We start from the raw sequence: 14,738 nt of genomic DNA on the forward strand, positions 1-14,738 counted from the left end.
GGTTAGAGTGTAGAGGTGGCAGGGTAGCCTAGTGGTTAGAGGTGGCAGGGTAGCCTAGTGGTTAGAGGTGGCAGGGTAGCCTAGTGGTTAGAGCTGGCAGGGTAGCCTAGTGGTTAGAGTGTAGAGGCGGCAGGGTAGCCTAGTGGTTAGAGTGTAGAGGTGGCAGGGTAGCCTAGTGGTTAGAGGTGGCAGGGTAGCCTAGTGGTTAGAGGTGGCAGGGTAGCCTAGTGGTTAGAGGTGGCAGGGTAGCCTAGTGGTTAGAGGTGGCAGGGTAGCCTAGTGGTTAGAGGTGGCAGGGTAGCCTAGTGGTTAGAGCTGGCAGGGTAGCCTAGTGGTTAGAGTGTAGAGGTGGCAGGTAGCCTAGTTGTTAGAGTGTAGAGGTGGCAGGGTAGCCTAGTGGTTAGAGTGTAGGGGTGGCAGGTAACCTAGTGGTTAGCGTGTAGGGGAGGCAGGTAGCCTAGTGGTTAGAGTGTAGAGGTGGCAGGTAGCCTAGTGGTTAGAGTGTAGAGGTGGCAGGTAGCCTAGTGGTTAGAGTGTAGAGGTGGCAGGGTAGCCTAGTGGTTAGAGTGTAGAGGTGGCAGGTAGCCTAGTGGTTAGAGTGTAGAGGTGGCAGGTAGCCTAGTGGTTAGAGTGTAGAGGTGGCAGGTAGCCTAGTGGTTAGAGTGTAGAGGTGGCAGGGTAGCCTAGTGGTTAGAGTGTAGAGGTGGCAGGTAGCCTAGTGGTTAGAGTGTAGAGGTGGCAGGTATCCTAGTGGTTAGAGTGTAGAGGTGGCAGGGTAGCCTAGTGGTTAGAGTGTAGAGGTGGCAGGTAGCCTAGTGGTTAGAGTGTAGGGGTGGCAGGTAGCCTAGTGGTTAGAGTGTAGAGGTGGCAGGGTAGCCTAGTGGTTAGAGTGTAGAGGTGGCAGGGTAGCCTAGTGGTTAGAGTGTAGAGGCGGCAGGGTAGCCTAGTGGTTAGAGTGTAGAGGCGGCAGGGTATCCTAGTGGTTAGAGTGTAGAGGCGGCAGGGTAGCCTAGTGGTTAGAGTGTAGAGGCGGCAGGGTATCCTAGTGGTTAGAGTGTAGAGGCGGCAGGGTAGCCTAGTGGTTAGAGTGTAGAGGCGGCAGGGTAGCCTAGTGGTTAGAGTGTAGAGGCGGCAGGTAGTCTAGTGGTTAGAGTGTAGAGGTGGCAGGGTAGCCTAGTGGTTAGAGTGTAGAGGTGGCAGGGTAGCCTAGTGGTTAGAGTGTAGAGGTGGCAGGGTAGCCTAGTGGTTAGAGTGTAGAGGTGGCAGGGTAGCCTAGTGGTTAGAGTGTAGAGGTGGCAGGGTAGCCTAGTGGTTAGAGTGTAGAGGTGGCAGGGTAGCCTAGTGGTTAGAGTGTAGAGGTGGCAGGGTAACCTAGTGGTTAGAGTGTAGAGGTGGCAGGGTAACCTAGTGGTTAGAGTGTAGGGGTGGCAGGTAGCCTAGTGGTTAGAGTGTAGGGGTGGCAGGGTAGCCTAGTGGTTAGAGTGTAGAGGCGGCAGGGTAGCCTAGTGGTTAGAGTGTAGAGGCGGCAGGGTAGCCTAGTGGTTAGAGTGTAGAGGTGGCAGGGTAGCCTAGTGGTTAGAGGTGGCAGGGTAGCCTAGTGGTTCGAGGTGGCAGGGTAGCCTAGTGGTTAGAGCTGGCAGGGTAGCCTAGTGGTTAGAGTGTAGAGGCGGCAGGGTAGCCTAGTGGTTAGAGTGTAGAGGTGGCAGGGTAGCCTAGTGGTTAGAGGTGGCAGGGTAGCCTAGTGGTTAGAGGTGGCAGGGTAGCCTAGTGGTTAGAGGTGGCAGGGTAGCCTAGTGGTTAGAGCTGGCAGGGTAGCCTAGTGGTTAGAGTGTAGAGGTGGCAGGTAGCCTAGTGGTTAGAGTGTAGAGGTGGCAGGGTAGCCTAGTGGTTAGAGTGTAGGGGTGGCAGGTAACCTAGTGGTTAGCGTGTAGGGGAGGCAGGTAGCCTAGTGGTTAGAGTGTAGAGGTGGCAGGTAGCCTAGTGGTTAGAGTGTAGAGGTGGCAGGTAGCCTAGTGGTTAGAGTGTAGAGGTGGCAGGGTAGCCTAGTGGTTAGAGTGTAGAGGTGGCAGGTAGCCTAGTGGTTAGAGTGTGGAGGTGGCAGGGTAGCCTAGTGGTTAGAGTGTAGAGGTGGCAGGTAGCCTAGTGGTTAGAGTGTAGAGGTGGCAGGTATCCTAGTGGTTAGAGTGTAGAGGTGGCAGGGTAGCCTAGTGGTTAGAGTGTAGAGGTGGCAGGTAGCCTAGTGGTTAGAGTGTAGGGGTGGCAGGTAGCCTAGTGGTTAGAGTGTAGAGGTGGCAGGGTAGCCTAGTGGTTAGAGTGTAGAGGCGGCAGGGTAGCCTAGTGGTTAGAGTGTAGAGGCGGCAGGGTATCCTAGTGGTTAGAGTGTAGAGGCGGCAGGGTAGCCTAGTGGTTAGAGTGTAGAGGCGGCAGGGTAGCCTAGTGGTTAGAGTGTAGAGGCGGCAGGTAGTCTAGTGGTTAGAGTGTAGAGGTGGCAGGGTAGCCTAGTGGTTAGAGTGTAGAGGTGGCAGGGTAGCCTAGTGGTTAGAGTGTAGAGGTGGCAGGGTAGCCTAGTGGTTAGAGTGTAGAGGTGGCAGGGTAGCCTAGTGGTTAGAGTGTAGAGGTGGCAGGGTAGCCTAGTGGTTAGAGTGTAGAGGTGGCAGGGTAACCTAGTGGTTAGAGTGTAGAGGTGGCAGGGTAGCCTAGGGGTTAGAGCGTTGGACTAGTAACCGGAAGGTTGAGCTGAGCTGACAAGGTACAAATCTGTTGTTCTGCCCCTGAACAAGCAGTTAACCCACTGTTCCTAGACCAGTTAACCCACTGTTCCTAGACCAGTTAACCCACTGTTCCTAGACCAGTTAACCCACTGTTCCTAGACCAGTTAACCCACTGTTCCTAGACCAGTTAACCCACTAGACCAGTTAACCCACTGTTCCTAGACCAGTTAAACCGCTAGACCAGTTAATCCACTGTTCCTAGACCAGTTAACTCACTAGACCAGTTAACCCACTGTTCCTAGACCAGTTAACCCACTGTTCCTAGACCAGTTAACCCACTGTTCCTAGACCAGTTAACCCACTGTTCCTAGACCAGTTAACCCACTGTTCCTAGACTAGTTAACCCACTGTTCCTAGACCAGTTAACCCACTGTTCCTAGACCAGTTAACCCACTGTTCCTAGAACAGTTAACCCACTGTTCCTAGACCAGTTAACCCACTGTTCCTAGACCAGTTAACCCACTGTTCCTAGACCAGTTAACCCACTGTTCCTAGACCAGTTAACCCACTGTTCCTAGACCAGTTAACCCACTGTTCCTAGACCACTTAACCCACTGTTCCTAGACCAGTTAACCCACTGTTCCTAGGCCAGTTAACCCACTGTTCCTAGACCAGTTAACCCACTGTTCCTAGACCAGTTAACCCACTAGACCAGTTAACCCACTGTTCCTAGACCAGTTAACCCACTGTTCCTAGACCAGTTAACCCACTGTTCCTAGACCAGTTAACCCACTGTTCCTAGACCAGTTAACCCACTGTTCCTAGACCAGTTAACCCACTGTTCCTAGGCCGTCAAATAAGGGAATGGAAAATAAGAATTTGTTCTTAACGGAATTGCCTGGTTAAATAAAGGTCAAATAAATAAATATTGTGTAGGGAATTAGTATCTTAGTTGAGACCGGTGGGTCAGTTTCTTTCTGTGGCTTTTAATTATTACTTTTAAAATCAATCAACCAACCAATCGAGTAATCAATCAACCAGCCAACCGATCGATCTATTCACCCCAGATGTGTCCTGTCTCTCCTCCAGGTTCATATCAGGGCCAGTGGATGGGTGGGATGCGGCATGGATATGGCGTGCGCCAGAGTGTTCCGTACGGCATGGCCACTGTGATCCAGTCCCCGCTACGTACCTCCTTGGCATCCCTGCGCTCCGAGCAGAGTAACGGCTCCGTGCTCCAGGATCTCTCCGGTGACACGCCCGCCGGCGGCCGCGGCGGGTTCGTCCTCAACTTCCACTCGGACGGCGAAGTGGTCACCGGGAAGAAGAAGAAGGGTCTGTTCCGCCACGGGTCACTGTTCGGGAGCCTCCGTCGGCTACACAAGTCCGAATCAAAGTCGTCCATCTCCAGCAAGAGGAGTTCGGCACGCAGCGACGCCGCTATGAGCCGCATCAGCTCCTCCGACGCGGACGCCAACTCCACCGTCTCCCTGGGCGACGGAGAGCTGCCGGAAGAGGACTTGCTATTTGAGGATCACGTGGATGCCACCACCACCGAGACGTACACGGGGGAGTGGAAGAATGACAAGCGCAACGGGTTCGGCGTCAGCGAACGTTCCAACGGGATGAAGTACGAGGGGGAGTGGCTGAACAACAAGCGCCACGGTTACGGGTGCACCACCTTCCCCGAGGGGAACAAGGAAGAAGGGAAGTACAAGAATAACGTGTTGGTTCGTGGAATAAGGAAGCAGCTGATCCCGCTAAAGAACCCCAAAACCAAAGAGAAGGTGGACCGGGCCGTGGAGGGGGCGCGGAGGGCAGGGGCCACCTCCAGGACGAAAGTGGAAATAGCAGCTTCCAGGTAGGTCCCTGGGGATGTGGGGCGTGCGTGTGTGTGTGTGTGTGTGTGCATGTGTGAGAGAGAGAGAGAGAAAGACAGAATGAGTGTTCCACCTGTAAATACACACTCTATGCAGCATTCAGATACGCAAGATCAAAGCCCTTCCTACATCCCCATTCTGCCTTATATGACTGATATAACTAGAGTTGGGAGCAAAGCCCTTCCTACATCCCCATTCTGCCTGATATGACTGAAATAACTAGAGTTGGGAGCAAAGCCCTTCCTACATCCCCATTCTGCCTGATATGACTGATATAACTAGAGTTGGGAGCAAAGCCCTTCCTACATCCCCATTCTGCCTGATATGACTGATATAACTAGAGTTGGGAGCAAAGCCCTTCCTACATCCCCATTCTGCCTGATATGACTGAAATAACTAGAGTTGGGAGCAAAGCCCTTCCTACATCCCCATTCTGCCTGATATGACTGATATAACTAGAGTTGGGATCAAAGCCCTTCCTACATCCCCATTCTGCCTGATATGACTGATATAACTAGAGTTGGGATCAAAGCCCTTCCTACATCCCCATTCTGCCTGATATGACTGAAATAACTAGAGTTGGGAGCAAAGCCCTTCCTACATCCCCATTCTGCCTGATATGACTGAAATAACTAGAGTTGGGAGCAAAGCCCTTCCTACATCCCCATTCTGCCTGATATGACTGAAATAACTAGAGTTGGGAGCAAAGCCCTTCCTACATCCCCATTCTGCCTGATATGACTGATATAACTAGAGTTGGGATCAAAGCCCTTCCTACATCCCCATTCTGCCTGATATGACTGATATAACTAGAGTTGGGATCAAAGCCCTTCCTACATCCCCATTCTGCCTGATATGACTGATATAACTAGAGTTGGGATTGAAGACCCAGCCTTCTATAAAAGCAGTCTCATGACAGTGGGCCCTAATGTTCATTCACCATCGTTATCACCATCTAGTGGGCCCTAATGTTCATTCACCATCACCAACCAGTGCTTCTGTGTGATGCCACCAGTTTATTAGTCCTTGTGTGTGTGTGTGAGTGTGTGTGCGCTCTTTGTGTTCTATGCTTCTATCCTCTCATATATCTCACATACAGTGTTTCACCGGTGTTGACTTAGCAGAGGCAGGCAGCCTGATTTAGGTCAATTCTGGGCCATGCCAAGTTTATCTGGTGTGCCGTATAACGATAGACACACACACACACACACACTGCCAGGCACCCAGGGACAAGTATACAGGGACAGGCACCCAGGGACAGGCACCCAGGGACAGGCACCCAGGGACAGGCACCCAGGGACAGGCACCCAGGGGAGAGCAGGTGTGCTGGATGTGACCTTTTCATGGGCGGCACATCCCAATGGCACCCTATTCCCTATATAGTGCACACTACTTTTGACCAGAGCTTCCTATAGGCTGTCTAGTCTAAAGTAGTGCACTACATAGGGAATAGGGTGCCATTTATGACACAGACAGTACATCTCTCCTTTTCCCCTTCAGAAGACTGATTACTGTTTGGCGGTTTAGCAAATATGTGCTGCGTAGAGTTGTGTCATCACAAACCTACTCAATATTTGTAACCGTATGTGTTCTACCGCCAAGACTTAACTTTCGCAGTCATTCTTTCAGTAGTATTATAGGTAGTAGATAGAGACTGAGAGAGAGTCAGAATATATAGAGACTGAGAGAGAGTCAGAATATATAGAGACTGAGAGAGAGTCAGAATTGTGAGAGAGTCAGAATATATAGAGACTGTGTGAGAGTGTCAGAATATATAGAGACTGAGAGAGAGTCAACAGAATATATAGAGACTGAGTCAACATAATATATAGTGACTGAGAGAGAGAGAGTCAGAATATATAGACTGTGTGAGAGAGTCAACAGAATATATAGAGACTGAGAGAGAGAGTCAGAATATATAGAGACTGAGAGAGTCAACAGAATATATATAGATTGAGAGAGAAAACAGAATATATAGAGACAGAGAGAGAGAGTGTCAACAGAATATATAGAGACTGAGAGAGAGAGAGTCAACAGAATATATAGAGACTGAGAGTCAGAATATATAGAGACAGAGAGTAAACAGAATAAATAGAGACTGAGAGAGAGTCAGAATATATAGAGACAGAGAGAGTCAACAGAATATATATAGAGAGAGAGTCAACAGAATATATAGAGACAGAGAGAGAGTCAGAATATATAGAGACTGAGAGAGAGTCAGAATATATAGAGACTGCGAGTAAACAGAATAAATAGAGACTGAGAGAGAGTCAGAATATATAGAGACAGAGAGAGAGAGTCAACAGAATATATATAGAGAGAGAGTCAACAGAATATATAGAGACTGAGAGAGAGTCAGAGTATATAGAGACTGAGAGAGAGAGAGTCAGAATATATAGAGACTGAGAGAGAAAAAGTTAACAAGGTGTGGACACATTTTTGCGGATGCCATTAGTTTATTTAAGGAAATGGACAGAACTGATGTGGATGAGGTTATCTGTCGTGTAAATATCCTGCCGTTTATTGACGGAAATGGACAGAGCTGATGTGGATACCCATAACACATTTCTTCAGGTGACTTGTGTTTATAGCCAGGAGTTTTTCCTGCCTGACATCACCAGAAAAAAAAACTATGGGACATAGACTGGTTTTTCCTGTACTGCTTATAAGCATGTTGTAAATAGCTTTGTGATGTAATTCAGTGTTATAACCAGCCTTTATAAACACTGTGGCTAGTTAGTGGTTATGTAAACGTCACTATGTAGTAGCTAGATGACAGAGTGTTATAACCAGCCTTTATAAACACGGTGGCTAGTTAGTGGTTATGTAAACATCATTATGTAGTAGCTAGCTGACAGAGGGTTAAAACCAGCCTTTATAAACACTGTGGCTAGTTAATGGTTATGTAAACGTCACTATGTAGTAGCTAGATGACAGAGTGTTATAACCAGCCTTTATAAACACGGTGGCTAGTTAATGGTTATGTAAACATGATTATGTAGTAGCTAGCTGACAGAGTGTTAAAACCAGCCTTTATAAACACGGTGGCTAGTTAATGGTTATGTAAACGTCACTATGTAGTAGCTAGCTGACAGACATGCTGTGGTATTGATCAGTAGAGGTGATCTGATTTCATTGTCCTGGAATAGCCAGAGAGGATCCAGAGAGAGGAAACCAACTGACAGAGGAGAGGGAGAGAAAGAGGAGAGGAAACCAACTGACAGAGGAGAGGGAGAGAAAGAGGAGAGGAAACCAACTGACAGAGGAGAGGGAGAGAAAGAGGAAAGGAAACCAACTGACGGAGAGGAAACCAACTGACGGAGGAGAGGAAACCAACTGACGGAGGAGAGGAAACCAACTGACGGAAGAGAGGAAACCAACTGACGGAAGAGAGGAAACCAACTGACGGAAGAGAGGAAACCAACTGACGGAAGAGAGGAAACCAACTGACGGAAGAGAGGAAACCAACTGACGGAGGAGAGGAAACCAACTGACGGAGGAGAGGGAGAGAAAGAGGAGAGGAAACCAACTGACGGAGGAGAGGAAACCAACTGACGGAGGAGAGGAAACCAACTGACGGAGGAGAGGAAACCAACTGACGGAGGAGAGGAAACCAACTGACGGAGGAGAGGAAACCAACTGACGGAGGAGAGGAAACCAACTGACGGAGGAGAGGAAAACCAACTGACAGAGGAGAGGAAACCAACTGACGGAGGAGAGGGAGAGAAAGAGGAGAGGAAACCAACTGACGGAGGAGAGGAAACCAACTGAAGGAGGAGAGGAAACCAACTGACGGAGGAGAGGAAACCAACTGACGGAGGAGAGGAAACCAACTGACGGAGGAGAGGAAACCAACTGACGGAGGAGAGGAAAACCAACTGACAGAGGAGAGGAAACCAACTGACGGAGGAGAGGGAGAGAAAGAGGAGAGGAAACCAACTGACAGAGGAGAGGGAGAGAAAGAGGAGAGGAAACCAACTGACGGAGGAGAGGAAACCAACTGACAGAGGAGAGGGAGAGAAAGAGGAGAGGAAACCAACTGATGGAAGAGAGGAAGCCAACTGATGGAAGAGAGGCAACCAACTGACGGAGGAGAGGAAACCAACTGACGGAGGAGAGGAAACCAACTGACGGAGGAGAGGAAACCAACTGACAGAGGAGAGGGAGAGAAAGAGGAGAGGAAACCAACTGACGGAGGAGAGGGAGAGAAAGAGGAGAGGAAACCAACTGACGGAGGAGAGGAAACCAACTGACGGAGGAGAGGAAACCAACTGACGGAGGAGAGGAAACCAACTGACGGAGGAGAGGAAACCAACTGACGGAGGAGAGGAGACCAACTGACGGAGGAGAGGAAACCAACTGACGGAGGAGAGGGAGAGAAAGAGGAGAGGAAACCAACTGACGGAGGAGAGGAAACCAACTGACGGAGGAGAGGAAACCAACTGACGGAGGAGAGGAGACCAACTGACGGAGGAGAGGGAGAGAAAGAGGAGAGGAAACCAACTGACGGAGAGGAAACCAACTGACGGAGGAGAGGAAACCAACTGACGGAAGAGAGGAAACCAACTGACGGAAGAGAGGAAACCAACTGACGGAGGAGAGGAAACCAACTGACGGAGGAGAGGGAGAGAAAGAGGAGAGGAAACCAACTGACGGAAGAGAGGAAACCAACTGACGGAAGAGAGGAAACCAACTGACGGAGGAGAGGAAACCAACTGACGGAGGAGAGGGAGAGAAAGAGGAGAGGAAACCAACTGACGGAGGAGAGGAAACCAACTGACGGAGGAGAGGAAACCAACTGACGGAGGAGAGGAAACCAACTGACGGAGGAGAGGCAAACCAACTGACAGAGGAGAGGAAACCAACTGACGGAGGAGAGGGAGAGAAAGAGGAGAGGAAACCAACTGACGGAGGAGAGGGAGAGAAAGAGGAGAGGAAACCAACTGACGGAGGAGAGGAAACCAACTGACGGAGGAGAGGAAACCAACTGACGGAGGAGAGGAAACCAACTGACGGAAGAGAGGGAGAGAAAGAGGAGAGGCAACCAACTGAAGGAGGAGAGGAAACCAACTGACGGAGGAGAGGAAACCAACTGACGGAGGAGAGGAAACCAACTGACGGAGGAGAGGAAACCAACTGACGGAGGAGAGGAAACCAACTGACGGAGGAGAGGAAACCAACTGATGGAGGAGAGGGAGAGAAAGAGGAGAGGAAACCAACTGACGGAGGAGAGGAAACCAACTGACGGAGGAGAGGTTACCAACTGACGGAGGAGAGGAAACCAACTGACGGAGGAGAGGGAGAGAAAGAGGAGAGGAAACCAACTGACGGAGGAGAGGGAACCAACTGACGGAGGAGAGGAAACCAACTGACGGAGGAGAGGAAACCAACTGACAGAGGAGAGGAAACAACTGACGGAGGAGAGGGAGAGACAGAGGAGAGGAAACCAACTGACGGAGGAGAGGGAGAGAAAGAGGAGAGGAAACCAACTGACGGAGGAGAGGAAACCAACTGACGGAGGAGAGGCAACCAACTGACGGAGGAGAGGAAACCAACTGACAGAGGAGAGGAAACCATCTGACAGAGGAGAGGAAACCAACTGACAGGAGAGGGAGAGAAAGAGGAGAGGAAACCAACTGACGGAGGAGAGGGAGAGAAAGAGGAGAGGAAACCAACTGACGGATTAGAGGAAACCAACTGACAGAGGAGAGGAGACCAACTGACAGAGGAGAGGGAGAGAAAGAGGAGAGGAAACCAACTGACGGAGGAGAGGGAGAGAAAGAGGAGAGGAAACCAACTGACGGATTAGAGGAAACCAACTGACAGAGGAGAGGAGACCAACTGACAGAGGAGAGGGAGAGAAAGAGGAGAGGAAACCAACTGACGGAGGAGAGGAAACCAACTGACGGAAGAGAGGAACCCAACTGACAGAGGAGAGGAAACCAACTGACGGAGGAGAGGTAGAGAAAGAGGAGAGGAAACCAACTGACGGAAGAGAGGGAGAGAAAGAGGAGAGGAAACCAACTGACGGATTAGAGGAAACCAACTGACAGAGGAGAGGGAGAGAAAGAGGAGAGGAAACCAACTGATGGAGGAGAGGAAACCAACTGATGGAAGAGAGGAAACCAACTGACGGAGGAGAGGAAACCAACTGACGGAGGAAACCAACTGACGGAGGAGAGGAAACCAACTGACAGAAGAGAGGGAGAGAAAGAGGAGAGGAAACCAACTGACGGAGGAGAGGGAGAGAAAGAGGAGAGGAAACCAACTGACGGAGGAGAGGAAATCAACTGACGGAGGAGAGGAAATCAACTGACGGAGGAGAGGAAACCAACTGACGGAGGAGAGGAAACCAACTGACGGAGGAGAGGAAACCAACTGACGGAGGAGAGGAAACCAACTGACAGAGGAGAGGAAACCAACTGACAGAGGAGAGGTTACCAACTGACGGAGGAGAGGGAGAGAAAGAGGAGAGGAAACTAACTGACGGAGGAGAGGGAGAGAAAGAGGAGAGGAAACCAACTGACGGAGGAGAGGGAGATAAAGAGGAGAGGAAACCAACTGACGGAGGAGAGGGAGAGAAAGAGTAGAGGAAATGGGGATGAGAATGGATTCAGTCAAATGGAGAGAGGAGTTCCTTTGCTGAGCAGGAGAAGGAGGTCAAGGGAGGGACGGATAGATTGGGGAGTCTGGATGGACAGAAGTAATGGGATAACAGAAAGTAGAGGACATACACACACACACACACACACACACACCCAACACACACACACACCCAACACACACACACACACATACACACACACACACCCAACACAAACACACACACACACACACCCACACCCAACAAACACACACACACACACACCCAACACAAACACACACGCCCAACACAAACACACACACACGCCCAACACAAACACACACACACACACACCCAACACAAGCACACACACACACACCCAACACAAGCACACAAACACACACACACACACACACACACCCAACACAAACACACACACACACACCCAACACAAACACACACACCCAACACAAACACACACACACAACACACACCCAACACACACACACCCAACACACACACACCCAACACACCCAACACACACACACACACACACACCCAACACACACACACACACACACCCAACACACACACACACACACACACACACACACACACACCCAACACAAACAAACACACACCCAACACAAACAAACAAACACACACACACACCCAACACAAACAAACACACACCCAACACAAACACACACCCAACACAAACACACACCCAACACAAACACACACACAAAGCACAAACACTCACACCACTCTATGAGAAAGCAGGCCTCAACGAGCCATCCAATCATCCCCTGGGGCAGAGCTAATGACCTCATGGTCTTGACCAGCCAATCGATAGCCTAGCGTGATGCTGGTGTAGAGTCCTCGGTGGTGCCAGCTTCCACGACCAGTCTGTGTGTCTGTGTGTTTATGTGTCTCCTAGGTTAATGTGTCGGTGAGTTTCCTCATTCACAGACCCTTACTAAGCCTTCAGCCTTATCTCCACAGAATGAACCTCTCTTGGAAAGGTCATTACAGCCAACAGGCTGTGCAACTGTCTGAGTATGAATGGGAGGTGTGGCATGTGGTGTGGCGTGGTGTGGTGTGTACCAGGTCTCTGAACAGAGATAAGTGCTGTGCTGGCCGGCATTCCTCTCCTTCAAGAGTAGTAGATAGAGGAGCAGAGAGAGAGAGAGGAGCAGAGAGAGAGAGAGGAGCAGAGAGAGGAGCAGAGAGAGAGAGAGGAGCAGAGAGAGGAGCAGAGAGAGGGAGAGAAGCAGAGAGAGGGAGAGAAGCAGAGAGAGAGAGAGGAGCAGAGGGAGAAATTTACAACACATTATGCATATAATTCCAGTCCTGCATCTTCCTCCCAGCCTTTTATATTCTTAATGACTCTTCCTCAGTCCCCAAATATCTCTGTGGTGAAACCTCTATAGTGACCAGGACTATGTGTTGTTGTGACACCTCCCTAGTGACCAGGACTATGTGTTGTTGTGACACCTCCCTAGTGACCAGGACTATGTGTTGTAGTGACACCTCCCTAGTGACCAGGACTATGTGTTGTAGTGACACCTCCCTAGTGACCAGGACTATGTGTTGTAGTGACACCTCCCTAGTGACCAGGACTATGTGTTGTAGTGACACCTCCCTAGTGACCAGGACTATGTGTTGTAGTGACACCTCCCTAGTGACCAGGACTATGTGTTGTAGTGACACCTCCCTAGTGACCAGGACTATGTGTTGTAGTGACACCTCCCTAGTGACCAGGACTATGTGTTGTAGTGACACCTCCCTAGTGACCAGGACTATGTGTTGTGGTGACACCTCCCTAGTGACCAGGACTATGTGTTGTAGTGACACCTCCCTAGTGACCAGGACTATATGTTGTAGTGACAACTCCGTAGTGACCAGGACTATGTGTTGTAGTGACTCCTCCGTAGTGACCAGGACTATGTGTTGTAGTGACACCTCCCTAGTGACCAGGACTATGTGTTGTTGTAGTGACACCTCCCTAGTGACCAGGACTATGTGTTGTAGTGACACCTCCCTAGTGACCAGGACTATGTGTTGTAGTGACACCTCCTTAGTGACCAGGATTATGTGTTGTAGTGACACCTCCCTAGTGACCAGGACTATATGATGTTGTAGTGACACCTCCCTAGTGACCAGGACTATGTGTTGTAGTGACACCTCCCTAGTGACCAGGACTATGTGTTGTTGTAGTGACACCTCCCTAGTGACCAGGACTATGTGTTGTAGTGACACCTCCCTAGTGACCAGGACTATGTGTTGTAGTGACACCTCCTTAGTGACCAGGATTATGTGTTGTAGTGACACCTCCCTAGTGACCAGGACTATATGATGTTGTAGTGACACCTCCCTAGTGACCAGGACTATGCATTGTAGTGACACCTCCCTAGTGACCAGGACTATGTGTTGTGGTGACTCCTCCCTAGTGACCAGGACTGTGTTGTAGTGACACCTCCCTAGTGACCAGGACTATGTGTTGTTGTGGTGACTCCTCCCTAGTGACCAGGACTGTGTTGTAGTGACTCCTCCCCAGTGACCAGGACTATGTGTTGTTGTAGTGACACCTCCCTAGTGACCAGGACTATGTGTTGTTGTAGTGACACCTCCCTAGTGACCAGGACTATGTGTTGTTGTAGTGACACCTCCCTAGTGACTAGGACTATGTGTTGTTGTAGTGACACCTCCCTAGCAACCAGGATTATGTGTTGTGGTGGTGACACCTCCCTAGTGACTAGGACTGTGTGTTGTTGTAGTGACACTTCCCTAGTGACCAGGACTATATGTTGTAGTGACACCTCCCTAGTGACCAGGACAATGTGTTGTAGTGACACCTCCCTAGTGACCAGGACTATGTGTTGTAGTGACACCTCCCTAGTGACCAGGACTATGTGTTGTAGTGACACCTCCCTAGTGACCAGGACTATGTGTTGTAGTGACACCTCCCTAGTGACCAGGACTATGTGTTGTTGTATTGACACCTCCCTAGTGACCAGGACTATGTGTTGTTGTATTGACACCTCCCTAGTGACCAGGACTATGTGTTGTATTGACACCTCCTTAGTGACCAGGACTATGTGCCGTGGTGACACCTCCCTAGTGACCAGGACTATGTGTTGTAGTGACACCTCCCTAGTGACCAGGACTATGTGTTGTAGTGACACCTCCCTAGTGACCAGGACTGTGTGTTGTATTGACACCTCCCTAGTGACCAGGACTATGTGTTGTTGTGACACCTCCCTAGTGACCAGGACTATGTGTTGTAGTGACACCTCCCTAGTGACCAGGACTATGTGTTGTAGTGACACCTCCCTAGTGACCAGGACTGTGTGTTGTAGTGACACCTCCCTAGTGACTAGGACTATGTGTTGTTGTAGTGACACCTCCCTAGTGATCAGGACTATGTGTTGTAGTGACACCTCCCTAGTGACCAGGACTATGTGTTGTAGTGACACCTCCCTAGTGACCAGGACTGTGTGTTGTAGTGACACCTCCCTAGTGACCAGGACTATGTGTTGTAGTGACACCTCACTAGTGACC

At 50.0% G+C, this 14,738-nt stretch overlaps 1 protein-coding gene across 1 annotated transcript in view; it reads left to right on the forward strand.

Annotated features, from left to right (window-relative positions):
• Positions 1 to 14,738, forward strand: part of jph1a (junctophilin 1a) — an 83,438-nt gene that overhangs the window by 8,660 nt on the left and 60,040 nt on the right. The window contains exon 3 of the mRNA XM_021620035.3: positions 3,801 to 4,572. Within this exon, the coding sequence (XP_021475710.3) occupies positions 3,801 to 4,572 (772 nt within the window). The remainder of the gene's footprint in view (positions 1 to 3,800; positions 4,573 to 14,738) is intronic.

The sequence above is a fragment of the Oncorhynchus mykiss genome, chromosome 11, assembly GCF_057628025.1.
Source record: "Oncorhynchus mykiss isolate SJ-2025 chromosome 11, ASM5762802v1, whole genome shotgun sequence".
NCBI lineage: Eukaryota > Metazoa > Chordata > Actinopteri > Salmoniformes > Salmonidae > Oncorhynchus > Oncorhynchus mykiss.